This window comes from Anas acuta, chromosome 19 (genome assembly GCF_963932015.1).
Source record: "Anas acuta chromosome 19, bAnaAcu1.1, whole genome shotgun sequence".
In the NCBI taxonomy this organism is placed as follows: Eukaryota; Metazoa; Chordata; class Aves; order Anseriformes; family Anatidae; genus Anas; species Anas acuta.
In genome coordinates this window covers 2,677,576-2,698,087 of record NC_088997.1, presented here as the reverse complement: position 1 = coordinate 2,698,087, position 20,512 = coordinate 2,677,576, and the positions used below count along the sequence as shown (strand labels likewise).

At 35.8% G+C, this 20,512-nt stretch overlaps 1 protein-coding gene across 12 annotated transcripts in view; it reads right to left on the bottom strand.

Moving 5' to 3' along the window:
* Nucleotides 1-20,512, bottom strand: part of BCAS3 (BCAS3 microtubule associated cell migration factor) — a 354,393-nt gene that overhangs the window by 206,174 nt on the left and 127,707 nt on the right. For 9 of the 12 annotated variants that reach the window (XM_068656220.1, XM_068656216.1, XM_068656222.1 and 6 more), the window contains exons 16-20: nucleotides 19,122-19,272; nucleotides 11,734-11,778; nucleotides 5,308-5,432; nucleotides 4,529-4,694; nucleotides 3,244-3,344 (exon numbers count right to left, since the gene is read on the bottom strand). In XM_068656220.1, the coding sequence (XP_068512321.1) occupies nucleotides 3,244-3,344; nucleotides 4,529-4,694; nucleotides 5,308-5,432; nucleotides 11,734-11,778; nucleotides 19,122-19,272 (588 nt within the window). The remainder of the gene's footprint in view (nucleotides 1-3,243; nucleotides 3,345-4,528; nucleotides 4,695-5,307; nucleotides 5,433-11,733; nucleotides 11,779-19,121; nucleotides 19,273-20,512) is intronic. The other 3 variants (XM_068656217.1, XM_068656219.1, XM_068656228.1) reach the window with 1 other exon arrangement.

The window sequence follows — 20,512 nt, the reverse complement described above, 5'->3', positions numbered from 1 at the left end:
TTGACTCCACTTTTTCAGAAAGTTCACTATCTTCAGATATAACAAATCCAGAAGACAAATAAAACTTCAAAGAAGATCACATATACACAAATTTCTGTTAATGCTATTTTTACTATGTTCTCTATTTTTTTTGTCTCTACTGTTTATTATTCTGTGTTTTTCCACATTCCACACTCATCTTAAAAAAATCCTTCTAAACGAATTAAAACCCAAATTAAAATTGTTCACTGTAATTCAAATAATACAAAATCATTACTTTGTTGGAATCCCTCATTCCTCTTCCATTAAAAAGATTCCAGTACCAAAATATTTGAATTGCATGGTACTTGACCTGTTAATGATATACAGAGTGAGTCTCATCCATCCCTAATTTCAGGAGGTGGGGTAAGCCTGTCTGTGTATACGACCATTAATGCTCACAGAAAGGCTTTTGTTCAGACGGTATCTATACATTACTTAAATTTCAACAGAAACCCCAAAGTATACAAACTACTTGTACTAAGTGTCCAAAATTCTCCAGACAGCATTCTGTGCTTTTGGACTCATGCTGCAATAACTGCATGCGACATGCAATACTTTCTGTATTTATACGCTTGACAGTCTGCAGGAGACATAGCTGAAAGACAGTCTGGAAGAGACAGACATCAGCTAGAGCACAGAATTTGGGGAGGGGGGGAAAGGAATGTGGCCTAAACAGACAAGCTGCAAGGACTCACAAACATAGCAAGCATCTGTGAATTAAAGCTCGCTGTGGAGAGCGTTTCAAGATGACTCAGTATTGCTGTTTTCCCTGAAGACACTACGTTTGATAGTCTGGTTGTTAGATAATTCAGCAAAGCAAGAGGCCCGACAGCCCTAAAGAACAATAAATGCACACAGCAACAGACAGTATCCTTTTGTCCAACCTCTCTGTCTTACATAGATATTTTAACTACTAACAGGATGGCAGGATATACATTACAGAAAACTGCTAGAATGGGGTCTTAACTCCACCTCCTTGGTGGCAGAAAACAGATGATGTTTTTCCTCACAAATATGCCGAGCTAAACGTGACTTCTTGAAACACTGCAGTTTCTGTGAGTGAACCTAAGTATGCCTTTTTTTATCTCATTATCATAAAATGCCATTATCATTTAATGCCATCACCAGCAACAGGTGCATAAGCAATGGATAAATATATAAATACCAAAATGAATCATTGGCAACATAAGCAGACAGCGTGGCAGCAGTTACCTTAAGCTACATTATGAAATTAGACCTATGCTCTGTTGTCAATAGGACTTTGACAGTCCTTGATCAAAGGCTTTGATAAAAACTACAAATGTATTTGTTGACCTGATAGGACTCAATGCTTCAAAATATTTATGCAAAAATTTAAGCATAGGCTTGCACATCTGATTTTAGACATACTCATTAGAAACAGTGATCTATTTTAAATTTACATTACAAAATATTGTACAACCAGCAAGCATCCTTGCAATGACCTTTCATCTCGAAGCATAACTTACATGCCTATGCATGTGAAAGCAAAATAATACAGAAATCTAGAAGAAAAATCTGATAGAAATGCACAGCTCACTTGGTTTTGGGTGCTATTAATTACTTCTTCAGATTATTTTCTAAAGTTTGAGTTTTCTTCCCTTTTCTAAGCAGCCTGGAAAAAGGAAGAACCTGGCCTTGTAGTTTTCCACAACATTATGAGCTCTGAGAGCATGCAACAGATGGACAGGTAGAAGTAACACATCTGATCTGGTGCCAACGTCACTTTTACAAGTCACGTTCACACTGCCTTTTGGCCCAGGTTCCTCTACATCTTAAATGCCTGTGTCACATAATGAGCTGGTGTTAGCTGCACTGACACCTGCACAGAGGGCCCAATATCCCCATGAATACCTCTGCATATGCCAGGAGTTGTTCCCTTGTGAAACTTTGACTCTTCTATCACTTCAACTTGACTACACCCTAATTAAAAAAAGAGGCACTTGCTATTGACTTAATATTCTTCTATTCCCGAGGAAGTAGTTGCCTAAGACTCTGTCTGGAAGTAGCCAGAATCAGTATTTCCAGGGGACTGGGAAAATGCAGATGCACTTAGTTGTCACTGAATATAGAAATCACAAGAGGAAATGGCTAAAAGCAAGAGAAGTGAGAGGAGGAAAACCTGAAGACTTTAAGGCATCTAATAGTCACACCTGAAAGACTTGCCAAGTACTCACTTTTTGCCTATGTGGTAGCCTCCTAACTTTGATTTGTATCAGAAAGAAACTACATCTGCTATCCATTACTAATATAGTTTGTTACAAGAAGCTCTTTTCTGAGGTGAATACGTACTGAAACAAATAAATGTTTCTGCTGCACAGATGCACTCAGATCTACACTACTACATACCTACTTGTAGGTGTGCCTACTGCTTCCCAATTTCTAACACAACATGCATTTACTCAACATAAGTTAGCAGTCAGGAGGTGCCCTACGGTGTCCTTTTTCCTATAGCTTATTGTATTTTAATACAACATGTGCATTTTGGCATATTCTTAAAAAAGAAAAAAAAGAAAGAGAAAATCAGAGCATTATTTCTAGCACACAATATAAAGTTTATGCATGAAAATACTTACTGTACATTCCATACATACATGGTAAATGAGCATCTAGTTCACAAAATGGTGACCTTTTTGGCTTGTTCGCAAAGAAGCAGCAAAAATTATTGAATTTTATAAGATAACAACCTTTAAAATTAATAAACTTTATCATAAACCTGGCTAGCAAAATTCTCTAATTATAAAATTATCTAAAGAAAGAAACAGTTACTATTCTTTTCTGGACTTTTGTCATGAATACTTAACTACATGTTTTCATTTGAAAAATTCTTCACTGAACCTCAGCTTTTAAGGCATTATTTTAACCTGTAAAAAGAGCTACTTTTATCCCTGTGGAATTTTATAATGGAAAACCGCAGAAACATTTTACCTTCCTGTAATTATATTATTGCCTGCTACACTGCTACATTTCTGAAATAAACTGATTTCATTCTTCATGGTAAGTTGTCTCTAAATCTTCATCACATTTCAATGATATCTCACACAAAAGTGCTGCCCCCTGCTAGTTCATTCACAATGACTTTTTAGAAATTGTCTTGGACAACTGCTGCCATTTTGTTTGAGGAATGCAGGCTGAAAAACTGTTTCAGAAAGTCACACTCAGCTTAAAACTTGCACAGAAGACAAAAAGTTGTCAGCTACTTACAGCCAGCAAGAAGATACTGGTAGTACTGTACTGCATCTGCAGCCAGGAGCAGTGGATGGTTTGCATTAAATGGTGGTTGGAGTTCATTCCACTGAGGAGTTCTGAGGTAAAACACAAGACTATTAATATTTAAGCTAATACAGAGAATGTAAATCAGTGTTTCTGTCATCACATATAATTATCTATACAAGCTCAGAAAATGTTTGTAATTATTTAAATTAGCTTGTTCAAACACTGCAATACACCACAGGCAGTTGAGCAGCATGACCAAATCGTGCAGATTGTGAAGAAAAGACAATAGTTGTTTGTTGACGGCAGCATACACTGCACACAAAAAATGACGAAGGCGGTTTAGATTAAGCTGGTAAATACGTTTAGGACCGCCGTATGTCATGCTAACATTATTTAATATAAACACACAACGGAACCTGGGGAACTTTTTTGTTCTGTTAACTAGCATTGCTTCGATACTGTAAAGTCATTGAGCATTTACAAACTGTGAAAATAAAGCTGTGTAAAGTTATGGACTATTGATCCAATTAGAATTTTCAATTCCATTACAACCTACTCATTTCAACAATAATGGTCTAGAAGTCTGTGTTGTAATTTTAATTAGGGTGGGCCATTCCTAAATAGCTTGGTAAATCAAGTATTGATCAATCTAGTCCAGCAATAAGCAGCACTAAGGAATATAGGAGCCAAGAAAAATCGATATAAAAATATTTTAAAACATCAAAAGCACTGACAACAGTTTCTCATCAATTTTTGTTTACTTTCCTCCACATGTCAGGAATAATTTCTTCAACTATCTCAAGAAATGCTACCTTCAGCTACTTACAGGATAACTTGCCTAACTCTGCAATGCTTCATCTTGGAAACCTCACACTTGTCTCATGGCAGAATTCTGTGTTTTAACACTACTAAAATAATTAAAATATACAGTTAAATATACAATACACAACTAGAATAATTGTTTCCAGTCCTTTTATTAAAAAAATACAGTCCGATCATTTAAAATCACCAGTTCATAACGATCTCTATTCCATGTTCACGGAGCTCTATGTCTACAGAAGTATTTCAATGGCAAGCTCCCAGTCAGACACAGAAGCACTGACAGAACCACATCCTATGTCAGGCTCAAATTTGAGAGATTTCTCTTTCAATGAAGAACGGTAGGATAAAATAAGGGGGAAAATCATGATGTAGTTCATTCATCCCTTCCAAAGAAAGAATTCATGATCATTTTCTGGACAAAAAGGAGAAAAAAGGAAAAGAAATGAAGTACCTAACCAAAGTCCAGCTGGCTCTTGGGCACGTCATCATTTCCAAGGGCGTGTCATCACTGATCTTCGGAGCGGTGCTGAGTGGACGTGGCTCCAATACGTGCTCCACCAGGCTGCCATAGCAGCTGATAATATACAGTGACTCCACTACAAACTGTTTCGATTGATCTGTTTGAAAGAAGAAAGAAAATCTTATTGCAATACAACAGCAGAATCAGATTATTTTTTAACAGAAATAGTAGGCTCTTTATTCTTGTAAGTCACTTAGCTTAATAAACTTGTGGTAAAATATATGAATTAAAAAGAGTGAAAGACCTGGAGAGACAAAGAGAAAATCATACAAAACACAGTTAATTCTTCCCTTGCTTCAGAAAACTATAAATACCACATGTAAGAGTAGGGGAATGCTTTCTCACCAACATGTATTCAATTAACTACACATTGACAAACATCTGCTTTAGCAAAGGTATCTCACCTTTACCTCCCAGCTTTTTATGGGAAGCTTCACACAGTGTCTTTGGATTGAACTATCAAAGTTTGTTTTCCATCTATATATAACATTATAAATCACAGTGATTCATTTAGCTAATTTAAATTTCCTGTAAATAGTCCTATTTACCTGAATTATCACAACTGCAAGTCCACAAAAATCTCCATTGATATAGAATTTCAGAAACAAAATCACCCGATATGCTCACAAGTTACCACAAAATGAAAAAAAAAAACAAACAAACAGAGAATTCAAATTTAAATGCAAAGCCTAGATTTGCAGTATACCTACCTTTTTCTCTTTTCAGCCCTGGATTGTTTGCAAACCATGACCTTGATGATCCAAAGACTGCAGCAACACAAAACTCTCCTCCCATAGACTTACTGGGTGAAATTTGTGGAGCTGGTTTGGTTTTGCTTAAAGAAAAAATAAAATTATGAAAATTAATTCTCAAAAATTAAGACGTCCTTTGCTTAACAGTCAAAAGACATAAATTCAGAAGTGCTAAATATCTGCAGCTCCCATAAGATTTAGCAGGATTTACAGATGCTTAGTGTTTCTGGATAATAGGTTCCAAATTCCCCTTCGTCACTGAACTCATTAACTTGAAGAACAGCACTGGCTCATAATGAAGAGTTGGTTGGACTGTTTGAAAGACCCAATATTGAATATTTGCATTCAATAGAAACAACTTCTTAAGTGAATATAAACATTTATAATTACAAGTCCTTTGGGAATGAAAATACAGATGCTGGGTCAGTCATTTAGGTGATTGGTATTTTCTTGCATTTTAAAAAGATACTTAGAAATAATGGTAAAATTGACTGCTGATCAATTATAAGCTGGCACAGTAACTGATGCCACTGAAACCATTAAAATAGATGTGATGTGGGCAAAAGGGAAAGAGGGAACAACATGCGGAGGATACAAGGAAAGGGAAACAATACACACACTTATGTGCTACGTGTTAAAACAAATCAGTAATTATATCATATAAAAAGAGATTAAGAAAGATGCTCATCTGAAACTTCACAATATGCATGTAGCAGGTATAGTGGTTTATAATTATGTCATTGCATCATGTCGTGTTTTTATTTTCTTCTTCAGCTCCTTAAATGAATCTGAGGCCATGTAACATTCTGGTTTGTATAAATTCAGAACTTCTCAGAGCACTGCCCATTTCCTCAGTTCATTACACCTGGATTTCATCCTCTCCTTAATGGAAAAACTGTTTGAGAAGTTCACGCAGGATTCCTTCTTCTCTATGTTCCATTTTTTCCCCATTTTTGTAAGTTATCTCCCTTTCTTTTATTCTACTTCACTGCTCCCTTCTCTTGCTACCTCTCCCTCCTTTCCTTTTTTCTTCTATTAATTTCTTGTTCCACATTGTATCAGCCTCTATTATACTGTCACATTCTTATTCATTTTTAAATAATGCTCTTCAGTCCTAAGAGTGTGTGTATATATGGACGTGCAAACACAGTATTGCAGTATTATGAACTTTAGCAGCAGAAAAATACTTTAAAGTGGCAAAAAGCAATTAAAACACTATGCAGAAGTATAATGATATTTAATTCATACTACTCTTTTTTTGTTGTTGATTAGAAATTACTTGTATATGGGTGAAGGGGTTCAACAGAATGAACCAACAGGGATACTAAAGCAGGAAAAGACTTAATATCCAAAATCAATATAATGAAAAATAACGTAAGAAAAGCATTCTAAACCAGGATTATTCTATAAACTGGGCTTCTCTAGAACTTCTGCACCTGGCTGCAGAGACTGCACCTGGCTGAAGTCTTGTCTTGGTCCCCTAAAGCTCAAGCCAGATCTCACTGAAATACATGGCAAAACTCTCCCTGATCTCAAATACTTAATTTCCTTCCAACAACTCCAGCAACTAGCTGTAGTAAGTGACACGTGTAAAATATGGCATATGGTTAAAAACACATAGCCTCCTTGATTGCTGTCATGCAACTTGAAACATTTAAAATTGCCTTCTACTTGAAGCAGCAAATACTTTGTCTATACCTACTGGAAATGAGGTCACATGAAAATGGGAGAAAAAAACTAATTGTTTGCACTTGCACTGTATTTTCAGCCAGGTTTCTGAAAGGGATTTTAAAAAATAGTAGTTGAGCTTCCCAACACTTTGTAAAGTATTGCTCTGCCACTTTTACAGATGGACCCACTGAAGCACAGAGGAGCTAAGCTACCTGCCATAAATCACACATATGGCAAGCCTATGGTCACATTTGTTAAAAACAAAATGAAACAGAAAACAAACACCACCACAACAACACAAACACAAGACCTTTCAAAAAGAATTCCATTACACTACCCAGAATCAATGGAAATATTCAGATGAACTTTCATAGACTTAGACCTGTCCTGAAGATCTTGCACTTACATGAGAAGCAAGAACGTCCCCAAAGAGCAATTGCAATTTATAGTCAGTAACTCTGATATTGAACCACCACAAAGCACTTAATATCCAACTGTTACAACTACAATTACAGATTACTGGGTCAAAAATCTGTGTTCCAAAAAGTTCCTGACTATAAATGTATTATATATGTATTAAATGTGAAGTGTCACTTCACAATCTATATTAGAATATTTAATTTATATTAACATATTATTATTTATGGCTCATTAAAATTGAAAATAGACTCCTCTCATTTTGAAATAGTCATCTGTCACTGAAATGGTATTTTTAACCAGTTTTGTAATAAGTTGCGTATCAATAACTATTTTTAGTTCTCACCTCCCAAGTATTCATACACTGACAACTCCTGCAGAAATGACAATGTAAATGAATGCACTAATGACAATCTTGTTACTGATCTATACTTCATTCAGTAAACGATTGTTATTTAATGTAGAACAAGGCCGTCCAGGACAGCGTTACTCCTCAGTTAATGCAAAGCAAACTGTGAGTATAGGTGAGATTCAGTTGTATTCACTTCCTCCTAGAAACTCTTAAAAATAATATTTCTATACTATTCTAATATTCTTAATATTCTGAATATTTACACAACACAATCTGAGGTTATTAAAATAATTTAAAATGCAAAAAAAAATGGGAGCAAATTCTATTCTCACCTACAAACTGGTGAAAGCTTCAACTGAGACAAAATGGGCTTCAACCATTTCTTCAAGCCTTTAATCAGAAGTGAATCTGGGACTCGTAACAATAAATTACAAAATCTTTCCTGGGTTCTGCACACTCTTAGCTCCAAAGACCTAAGCTCAACCAAATACGGATATAAACAACAACGGAGGAAATGGTCTAAACTACATTCTATTTACACCATGTCTTTAAAATGCACATCTTTCAAGGCACGCATTTAAATGTTGGTTTCGGTGCCAAAACATTTTCCATTCAAGAACGATGTTTTGTAGACAGAAAGAGCAGACCTTGTAAAACACGATTACTCATGTGGTTAAACTTAGTCCTGCTAAAAACAAAAACCAAGACCTACTAGTGCATCATACTGGTTTCTACATATTTCTGAAAAGAGTGCAGAGATGTCAACAACTCTACGCTGAAAACTATTGCAAGTAAAGAATCTTTCATTTTACCACCGTCTAACTTTAATCCCTGCGTTTTCATCAATACATTCCAACTCCAATTTCTTTCTTTCAGGGGATCTCAAAAGCCAAGTTACATTCAGTAATAGTAATGCCATTAGAAAAATCTATTTTCATGTCATTATGATATTTTAACAACATGGAAACTATAAATCCTCATTATTATGTAGATGCAAACACCCTCTCAGCCTTATAAATGATAACCAAACAATACTGTTGAAGCTAGGTGGTGAATGACTTGTTTCTGCTATGAACTCCTGCTCTTTACTTGCTCTCAGCCTGTCAGCACTTCATAAACTATTCCAAGAACTGAAATTAAGGCACATTTTGCCTCACTTTTAAAAAGGGTTAATTTAAAGGAATCTTCACAATTGCTAACTTCCCGAATATTATGCCGTATTTTTTACTGAACGCGGTTATGATGCAGGAAGAAGTGCAGGTTGTTGGGAATCAACACTACCAAATAAAACAGGTGAAGCTAACATGACCAAAACATTCACTCTCTTAATTTCAATATTACACCTTGAGAAACAACGGCACCAAAAGGTATATGGAGGATAAAATGTCAGTAGACTTTTTCCTGTTTTGGTCTACCCAACTGTGTAGCTACACCAAGAATTAATTCCCCAAGACAACACAGTATTTTATGTCAATTGTATCAGTGCAGAAATCAAAGCAGGTAGTAAAAATATATATCCTTAAAACAAAAATAATGTAGAAAGGGCAAACTGTTCCAGTGTCTATCTGCAAAAAAGAAACTTTTCTGCTTATCTCACTTGGGGTGGGGTGGGGCAGAATGATGTTTTTTGCTCTATCACCTGAGCAGATCTTGACCAATATTAAAACATTTTGCAAACCATAGACAACTACTGAAAAATCAAAGGCTACACAATACAGCTATGGAATGTTCCTCGAAGAGCTCTATGTCCCTCAAAATACTGCTGGCTTTTAAATTTGTCTTTAATTTCATACACTCAAATAAATGACATGAGTTTAAAAAAATAAATAAATTGGAACATACATGATATGAAGAAAATTATTTACAAATTCAAATATCTATAAAATAGGATGATTCTTGTTCTCTGCAGCCTCTATTTGGTTTTATATTACCAACGAATAGGCTTCAAAAACGTCAGATTCCTAAAAACAAAGGCACATATCTGTAAGTCACTACACAATTAATCCACAGCTAAACACACTGAAATGGAAACATCCAGTTTGGGAAGGTGGAAGTTTTATCTTGACTATATAAACTACCACGAAAGTATCAGAGAAAAATATTGCATGAAATTTGCAATTAAAAAATTACTGTAAAAACCCTATCTGTCTTAAAATACATTTTAATTAATTTATCATTGTGCCTAAAACAAGAAAAGAAAGACATGTTTCTAGTTGTCAAAGCATGAATAAAACAAGAGAAAGCAAGAAAGAAATGGTAGGCTCCTTTATTCACCAGGCAGTAAGCTGTCAAATCTCCATTCATTTTGTTTACATAATTTAGGACTCATTAAGACTTTAATGGAAACAACATGATTTCTTCCCCCACCCAAAGTGTGTTTTTTATCCTAATTTCTCTGTAGGCTAGTAAAGACCATATTTGTGAGCTAGCACCGGCATTAAACAAACCACAAAACAGTCTTGTGAAAGACAGGCAACGATTTTTGAGTCTACTTCATATATTCCCCTCTTTAATCTAGGCCTTTTAATCTTGCTTCAATCTAAAATCATTTCTGGTTGACATGCATCTCTGCCTGGCTTTGCTGAAACTCTGGGAGCCTGCTTTATGAAGGCAGCAACCAGGACATCCATTTGCTAAGACAATCTACATTGAAAACTCTTCTTCCAGAGCCTTTTCAGTTCTTAGATCCCCATCAGACAAATAAACTCAGATGCATCATAAACTACGTTTAGGGATGGTTCTTAGGAAGACTGCTGCACTAACCAGATACCATGCTGTGCTATTACATAGGCTCCTTCCCACATAATATTCATGTAGAAGTGATTCTCCAGGAGTAAGGAAATGGCAACTTTCCTTTAAAAGTGTCATGTTTAGTACCTTTGCTTGTCTGGTGTTTGGTATAGCTTACATATCCTTCATTAGCTGTCCTCTGCCATTCTCTAAGAACTCTGCATCCTAATGAAGCTCTTACGAAGTTCTTTCTGCTGAAAACAGTATTTTTAGACATAAGGGGATGATACAAGAAGAAGAAACTACCATTAGTAGAATCAAGAGCCACAAACAAATATTCTAGCAAAGACTGACAGACAGAGCTGGTAACCCTTTGCTAAAATGAAGAACAAACAAGAAAAACTCCTCCTGCCTAAAAGTTTCTAAATTTTCTAAGAAAGCCTTAGAACCTACAAACTTCTTCCATACTTGCTACTTAAAACTTCAACCACCTCATTCTGAAAAGGTGACTGGAGGTTATGTAGCACTGTATGCAACTCAAGAGTTGGTTTTGTTTTGTCTGTGTTTCTGTAAAATGCTGCCATTTTACATATTTCAACCAACACCGTTTATTATTTCAAATATCAATTATTTAAAAGGAACTGTGGTTCGTTTTTTTCCTCGGGTGTGATAAGCATTTTTTGTATTTTATTTTTGTAGCATCCACTTCACTTGCTTCATCTCTCTTACTGCAATACTTTACTGTCCACTCATTGCTAATCTGGCTTATTATCGGGAGGTCATCATCGACGTTTGCTGTCTGCAAGCAACTTAGTGCTACTATAACAAGGGAAGCTATATAGAAAAAACAGACCTGCTTTGGAAAGATACTGCAATCACTTTTGCCTGCTGGGAAAATATTTTATTTTTTCAGTTTCTGTGCTACTTAAAAATTAAATGCTCCCTCAATGGTTAAAGAAAGAAAAAATAAAGACGAGACAAAAAGAAAAGTAAAGGTGAATGCATTTGTTTGACAATGCTTGATGGTGAATACACATCCACAGTTTAAAAGTGAAATTATGCAGTGCTTCCACCTATGAATCAGCCATGCAGTAAACAAATTGGAAAAAAATAAATATATATATATCCCAAATTAAAAAGTCTAAACACAGAGTTATTTTTAGTGAGTACAGCAAATGAATTTTAGGCATGCTGGGATTGAACTGGGAACTCACCATGGAGCTTTTATGGAAAAACATCCTGCTCCAAACAGGTAAGGTCTTCACGTAAAGGGGAAAAATGCACAGAAATTAGATGAAAACTCAATTACCAACAAGTACACTGTACATCATGCTATTAAGATTTATGCAGAAGGTAAACAAAAGAATTTTTATAACCGTTCATGATGCCCTGGAAGAGATGTAGACCTCTCATGTAACCAGCATGCTGACACTCACAAAGGGAACAAGTGCCCACGTGAACGGTCCCACTGACAACGCAACCACCCACAGAAGCACGAGCTCACAGGGGAGGCTCTCCATGCACGACTGCTGTGACAAACGTAATGCATCAGGTGCAAACAGGTTTTGATGTTGTAATTCAAGTTAGACACAGTTTAGTTCTCCTTCCTGAAACCTGCAGACAAATCTGAGGCAAATGCAGTCAAGAGCCTTCAACAGACATCCAAGTCATAATTAATAGACAAAGAAAGTAAATTAGCATCAAGACAAACAACCTTGTGGGTGTTTTCCATGAACCACTGAAGGTCTACGTGGGACATTTTTTACAAATTTATTGAAATGAAGTGTGGCCTAAGCAAAAAAGACTACAGATACAAGGCACTCTTTCTCTTAGGGAAGTTCCCCAGCCCTTTTCCTAGTATAGATCCTATTAAATTAAAAATCTTCAGCAACTGTACGCCACAGAAATCTTGTTCCCCCATTTGTAAGCTTGCATGGAATGCAGGAAAGAGAACCCTCACTTACTTCAAATGTATTTGATGTTAGAAATCACCTGATATAGACCTTAATGTTTTTGGCCACTCACTAATTTATCTACACTATTTTTTTGGTTGTTGTTCATGTATTTTGCACAGTGTATAGTTCTTAGAGTGGTATCACACCCCATTAATTTTAGTGCGTTTTGAATGGAATTTTCCCTTGTTTACATCACAGGCCATAGCCATACTGACATTTGCATAAAATCTGAAAAGCAGGAGCAGGAGGTAAATTTAGAGCTACTCACATGCTCACGGCTTCTTTGATTCTCATTTGGGATGTAACATTATCCACAAAATTACTGAATAATTGATTTTGTAAATGCCAATGTGTCATTTTTCTTTTCATGCTCTGACTCAGGGATAAATTCTGGCTAGTTGAAACAAGTAAAGTATTTTCAGGCAATCAACTAAACAGAGAAGGTCTATCATTGAGAGATATATAAAGCCATAAGCCTACACAATTAACAGTACTCCAACATACACAAAAAAATAATTCTAGAAACTGAATTTGGCATGAGTGCAACTTCAACGAATGCAGAATCCTCTTAGAAAAAAAATACGTGAAGGTAGAGAACTAAGACATATATTCTTCTACATCCAAAGATGTAAAAATTCACTAAAAATTAGAATAGTGTGGAAAAAAACTATTCTCCTTCCTCCCCATTTTTTAATTAGTAATATCTGTCAAAAAAAGATTTGAAGATCTTTAAAACTCTGTATAACGGCCTGCCTTTCAAATGTTTGTATTTAAATGAATGTTTGGCACTTTAGGGGAGAGAGCTCATTTAGTGGAACCGTCTGCCTTTCTGGATGCAATGTATCATATTTGAGTAGTGATAAAACCCAATTAAATTGCATGCACTGTATGAATTGCATGTGCTGTTATGAACTGTAGGATGTCCTATAGAGTCAATATTCAGTCCCTAACTGAGCTGAAGGCCATTCTAATAGCTCACCATAAGATTGCCACAGCACTATTACACCATTTAAATATTTAATGGAAAGTGAAGATTTTTGCATAATCCATAGCCAATGCAATTTAAAACCTAGAACCTATCTTGTGTACATTTGAAGAGTCACTGGAGAGTGGTCAAATCTGACTGGGAGCTTGGAGTTTCTGAATTATGATCCTGGACATTTGGCAAGTCATTTTTTTTCTGCCTGCCTCAGTTTCTCTGTCCACAAAAAGCAGGCAAATGATGTTTCCATGAGCTCATCAGAACAGGTTAGAAGGTAACAGCAGACTTTCTATTTAGCTCACCATACTGTGTTGACCCAATTACATTTTCAAATCAACAAATTCCTCTCGTTGAAATACAAATTGACTTAGGTGAATACACAGACTTCCATGGAGGGTGGCTTCTTGTGTTTTTGTTTGTTTGGTTTTTGTTTTGTTGCTGTCATTTTTACATAGATTCAAAATCTTGTGTTACGAAGAAAAAGTAATTACACTTCAAAAGTCTAAGGTGTGTCTTAATAAGTTGTGAGTTTGAAAGACAGAATATAGCTTTTTCTTTATGATCACGAGATCCAATTTCTTTTAAAATGACCATTTTTTCCTATGATATTTATTTAAGCTTTTTTTTTTTTTCCAGTACTTCCTTCATGTAGTACGGATGGTATGTTAATGGAGGGGCTGGGGGGGAGGAGAGAGAGTACAAATTACAGGATAACCCAACCTTGAAAAGACAGCACCAGATGGCTATGCTCGGTGACAGGAACAGAGCAATGCCAAAGCAAAAAACTCACTGAGGTTCTCATAGCTAGTGGGGAATTCTAAAGGAAAATTTTTTAATGAAGATGATTTATAATTCAAAATTTCAACAGCATCTTTTTGTTTCCTGATTGAGTTTTATCAAATTCAAAACTGAAATATTCTGTGTTGTTTCATAAAAGCTTGCAACTATTTAAGCTTTGAATATACTGTGCAATACCCACACACTCCAACCCTCATTGCTATCATGTTGCCATCTGAAATGAGAATCCTTTCATGAACACTGACATTTGAACAAAATTCAGTGCAAATGGCCATATTTCATATCAATTGCAAATCATTACAGTAGGTGCTTTATTACCAAAATTTTTTATAAAACCTTGAAGTGGCACAAAACATGTCTCTGGAATGCGCTTGAAAAAGAGTGTCTGGCTTCAGCATGCAGGCAAGCTGACCTATTTTACTGAATTCTTTAGCTTTACTTTTAATATTTCCTTGACTTTTTTAGTTACTGTTGCCTACTGAAATGTATGTACCATGACTTTGCACTCCTCATTTTTGTTTGCCTCAGTAGTAGAACCTGGGCTCAATGAAGCTCTTCTTAGTCAAAATAAAACCAATGGGTATAGTGACGTATGATACATGTAATATAAGCAATGAGAAGCAGGAAAATGAAAGCATCTCAGCGTGCTGCAACATCAGCCACTTCACATAACTTTCTCCTTACTGGGAGTGGAATGAGGTATGAAAATGGGGAATGGGATGAAGAATGGATGAAGTTCCATGTTTTAAAACTCACTATTTTTTGGATGAAAAAAAAAAAAAAAAAAGGTTTGTTTCTTTTCCTGCAAGGTGCATTGGATGTTTCTGTTTTCGTAAGACCCAACTAATGCAGGTCACATCCTGGCATTTCACTAGGTCTATAATGAATTAGAGAATGAAGTATGATACAAATATAATGATCATACCCCTTGAGATAGTTAAAACAAATGCTGCTGTCAGAGAAGACAACTTTTTAAACAGTTTTTCATTTTGGGCAGTGATTCTATCTTTTATTTCTCTCCTTTCTATTACAGTCCGTCTGTGTCCCCCCCATTCTTACAAACTGGAAACAAACTACAACTCATTCCACAAACACAAGGCAAGCTTATAAAGCTATCGCAAAGCACAAAGCTGTCTTCTAACATATTCTAATACACTGCCTTTTATAGACAAGCATGAGATGGATCATACAGTTCTTCCCCTTTCAAATCTATAAGCTCTTTGTTAAATGAGCAATGAATTAACCCATTCACCAGACTTGAGAAAGAATTCAGCATTACTATTAAAATTTTGAAAGGGAAACTGAGGCACAGATCTATAAAGACTTATTAAATCTAGCTCTTTTACTTTCTTACAACCCCCTGATCTTTAAAACATAAGATGCTTCCTCCCTCATTAGTGCTAGAGCCCCTTTGGGAAAGCCTATCTGCTCCTCAGAAAGTGCTGACAGTACAAACTACAGGAAAGTGAGTCAATGGGATGACAAAATATAGGGACCAAAATGAAGTGCTTCACAAAGGTGGGGAAATTACAGTGAGAGACTGGGAAAAGCAAGGGAAGAAAAAGAGGGCAGGGAACTAGGAAGCACTGGTGATGGGCAAGAAGGGAGGTAATGCTCTGAGATGTCTGGTGCTGAGAATGTAAATTGTATTCAGATTCAGAGTTTAATGAGTGATCAGAAAATGTTCCCAAACCCACAAGTTTACATGAGAAAAAAAAGCCTCTGTGATGAACAGCACAGCAATGACACGACTCCAGATTCTGGCCTTTCATTCCCATAGGGCTACTGCAAACACTTTTAAAAAATTTACTGCCGTTCCACTTGTCAAGAAAAATGACATGCTTTGCAGCTCTGCTTGAGCAAATAATATTAAGAGCAATGATCCCTCCTTTTACCTGAAAAATATTTTGCTGTCTTGGATACTGGCAAAACAAAACCCAGCATGACTTTTTGGTTAATAAAACCTGCAAAGCTTAATTAAAATGTCTAGTATTAAAGCAGCTTTTCAGATGCTAAAAGCAAATAAAATGGACAAATCCAGAAGTGGTAATTACACGATATTCTTTTAGTCTTGCTTAATTCTTTCAAAGCAGCAATAGAAAAGGAATCTGCTTTAAGGGCCACCGAACGGTGACTGTAAAAGCCAACCGACTGCAAGTCCGTCTCCTTTTCTGATCGCTGCACAATCACAAGGTTAAGCAGCTGCTTCCAAAGAAGAGCCTTGTTTCCTTGGAGCAGTGCTTAAAGGTGCTGACCATGTAGGTGTAAATACATCTGTCTGTTGCCATTTGCAGTAATACATGCCTCCTACACTTCTCAGAGTGAGGCAGATGGTCCCTGTCCTGTCTAAATATTACACTGTACAGACTTACATTGCTATGTGTTTCCAGAAATATGAGGGCAGATGTTAAATATGTTAAACACACGCTTTGCCCCCTGGAGGTTTAAGTTAAGGCTGCTGTCTCAATTTGGTCATTTTAGGCATGCCAGGCTTCTTGGATCCGAGGCATTCCTCTTAAATCCCTGCCTTATAAATACAGCTTTTCATGTTAATTTTGTGTACTTTCATCAAATATTTTGGATGCAGAACAAATGAAGGAAGCTCTCAGCTTAGCATTACACATCTACACAGGCTTCACTGAAAATTATGATCCTCATTCATAAAAACTCTATTTACACAGCAGGGTATTTCCCATGACTGTTTTTTCCTCCCCTTATATAAGCCTCACTGAGTATTCTAAATTTAATTAATTTTAAAAATTATACAAAATAATAGGACACAGACAGTTCGTGAGTGGTAAAATTTAGTCAGAGAAAACTAGGAATAAGAACACTCTCTGACTATGCTTGAGATAAATAAGAATAAAATATTAAATCCAAAATGCAGATTTATTACATTCACTATGGTCATAGTAAAGTTTGCTGGTATCACCACTATATTAAAGAAGCAGTTCTGTAAAGGCAGCTGCATGAGTTACTACTGTAAACTTAGTAACTCAAAAACTGCAGTGGTGATTATTATTTTTTTAAATCATCACCCTTCACCACTTCTCCTATCACAATGCCTTCCCCTTACAGACCATCAGATGGCTTTCTATTTTCTGCATCTCATCCTACCTAGTTCTAAGCTCCTATTCCATTTCTGTGAGACTGCATTTCTGCTCTTCTCTGACTGTAATCTTCAAGAAATCTTTCTGTTATTTTCCTTTCTGTAACTTGCTACTTATTTCCATGAACACCAACCTTTCTTTGAACCTAGCTCGCCTCTTGTCTTCATCCAAAATCACACCCTTCTTTACTTTCAAAATGCATCTGATTGCTAACACACTTCCCTTGCCTGTGTTTAAACTGTAAGCAGAAAAAAAAATGCAAATATAAGCAACTGAAATGCATCTGTGGAAGAAATAAATCACAGCATTACCCTTGTATTACTTCTTTACCAAGTCCTATTTACAATTATCTGTGAAGTTCAGGAACTGCAGACAGCCTCGTTCCTTTGGACAACTGAGTGTTTGCAGCTCATGATTTGGTTCTAAAAGCCTACTGTTTACAGCGGTGAGAGCAGGACTGGATTGTTAGATAGACACATAGAGATAAACATGTACATACGTGCATACATATGTAAGCTTTAGAACCTCATCATGCATGCTTAGAGCACTAAGCAAACAATAACGGATTTAACAGAATGCTCTGAACACTCAAACATGGAATATGGGAATTACTCAGGGAGAGAGGAAATATTCCATGAGCTCTCTTCTGAAAAATATTTCCCAGGTCATGAAACACAAGGTAAAATTCACTTCACTACTAGTGTTTGAGCAAGAAACCAAGGAACAATTGAAGCAAGACAGTGCCAGGACCCATTTGCCAAGATACAGGGAAATGTTAACTTGTAGGACTCTCAGTTGTTGAGACAGTCAAACAAGACAAACTTGATTTTTTGTTTTTTGTTTTTTGTTTTTTTTTAATATAAAAGCAGTCTGTAAATTAATGCATAAATCAGAATTAAAAATTTTAATTAGAATATATTCAGGGATTTGAAGTACCAAAAACTGAGAAGGAAAAAAAAAATCGCCTACTAGCTTTATGGATCAATTGCAAAAACTTTAAAATTTAGAATTTAGCAAGAGAAAAATATCAACTGTTCAACAGCATGAATTAACTTGAAAATTGTTATGGTTTATGAAACTCACAGAATCTTCTTTGTAATTATAATGTATATATATTGTATATATTCAGTAGAGCTTTTCATAACAAGCATTTTGAAGTGCTTTATCATGGCACATCACGAAGTAGCGAAGTGTGACTGGCTCTGGAGTGAAAGTCCACACATCAATTTCATAGTACAGAACGGTCACTTCAGAAGAAAAATAAGGTCAAGAAAACATCAGGATTAAGTTTTCTCTTTATACACAGCCTGGCTTACTGTCCTTCAATTTCTGATAGTCAAAAATCATCTCTGCTTGAGAAGGTTGGAAATCAAAATAAACAAACTCTTTAAAAAAAAAAAAAAAAAGTAAAACCATAACTTATTCTGATTGAATACAGCTCTGCTTATGTTTCATACCAATTCCTGGTGTGAAACTTCTGATGGCAGCATCCAGCGTTTCCCATATGATAGACTGCAAGAAAATGACCCATCCAAAAGAATGCTCCTGAATTCTTTTTTTAAGTTACTAAGTTCTTTTTTGTTGCTGTTTTTCTTTTCTTATGCACTCTCCTCCCCCCCCCCCCCCCCCAACTATTCTGTTACCACTGGAATAAAAAGTAAAATAAAAGGAATAAAAACAGGTATAAAAATAAGGAAATTATTTTCATATAAACTACAAATAACAAGGTTAAGAAAGGTTCGTGCACATCCACTTACCCTGTGCGTTTGGTGATGGTCCCTAATGTCATTGGCTGCTTGATTTGAGCAAGAGGCAACACCACAGTCAAACTTGGAAGAGGCAGGAGTCGAGGGTTCCCAGGATTATTGTTTGTGAAGTTATTGTAAGTGTCTTGGCTGTTCAATTTACCTTGATGGGATACAGACGTAATAAAATGTATTAGTGGATTTTTTTTCTTCATTTATAATTTCTAACAAGTGCCTGAAATAAGCCATTGCCAAAAAAAAAAAAAAAAAAAAGAAAGAAATAATGAGCTCCCACTGTAAACAAAAGCAAATCTAAAAAAGTCATCTTCATTTCAGGAAAAAAATACGTGACGACAATGGAAGCAGCAAACCTTTATTTATATACAGGGAATAAGGTCCCCTTCCACAGAAAGGGAATTATTCATGCCGCTGCTGCTTGCCCAGCAGTTTTGTTCACCAAAAAGTTTTAGAGTCTGGTTTGAAGAACAGGCTCTAGATTCCAATTCTCTGACAAAAAAAAAAAAAAAAAAAAAAAAAAAAAGAATATTCTGGAAGGGAACTATTTTCCTGAAGTACCTCATACTGTGGTGGTAATTGAAAGTTCTGAAAAAGTCGCCCTTGTTGTCTCTATGGATAAAGGCACACAGAATAGTAATCTGCTAAACTAAGGAAGAAAGAAAATACCACGAGTAACTACATAAAATAAAGCCATACGAAGCATCATGTAAAAATCAAGCAAGTATCGCAAAAGTAACAAACTTGACATTCATTTAAAAAGTGGAATAAAACAAAGTATAGGTATTCAAAAAGAGAAGGGGAAAACATAACAAAAAAAATCCCAACAACCCTAAATTTAGCTTGTTTCAAAGAGGTCTGCGCTGGATATACGCCCAGTTTAGATACGCTTTCTTACTTTCTGTATCATTCTGTAGTCACAACCTTTCATTCTTCAGTTAGAAAAGGAAACTAGCTACAAATTTCATGGACAGTAAAGAAAGAAATGTGAAGAAACCAAAGAAAGAAGTTAAACAAAAAAGGGGCCAGTCTGTTTATAGCAGAATCAAAAGTACTTTAAATAGACAAGCAACCATGAATTAAAAGGTTTAGATCATTAACTTGTTTTTCTGTGTTCCTATAATGCTGTGAAATGCTGGCTTTGTTCTTAATCAAAAGGGAGCCATATTGGGAATTAGGTTCCTAAACAACTGATGCATTCTACACAGATATTATACAAATCCCAGGCCAAATCCATACAATCTGACTGAAGAGCAGCCACCTTTTTTCAAGGAAGAAAAACAGCACAGAAGAGGGTTTCTCACAGGAAGCTGCCTGAAAAGCTTTAATGGTACTTCAGATGGATTGAAAATAGGAAAAGGAAGGCGGAAAAATCTTAATGAATGTCT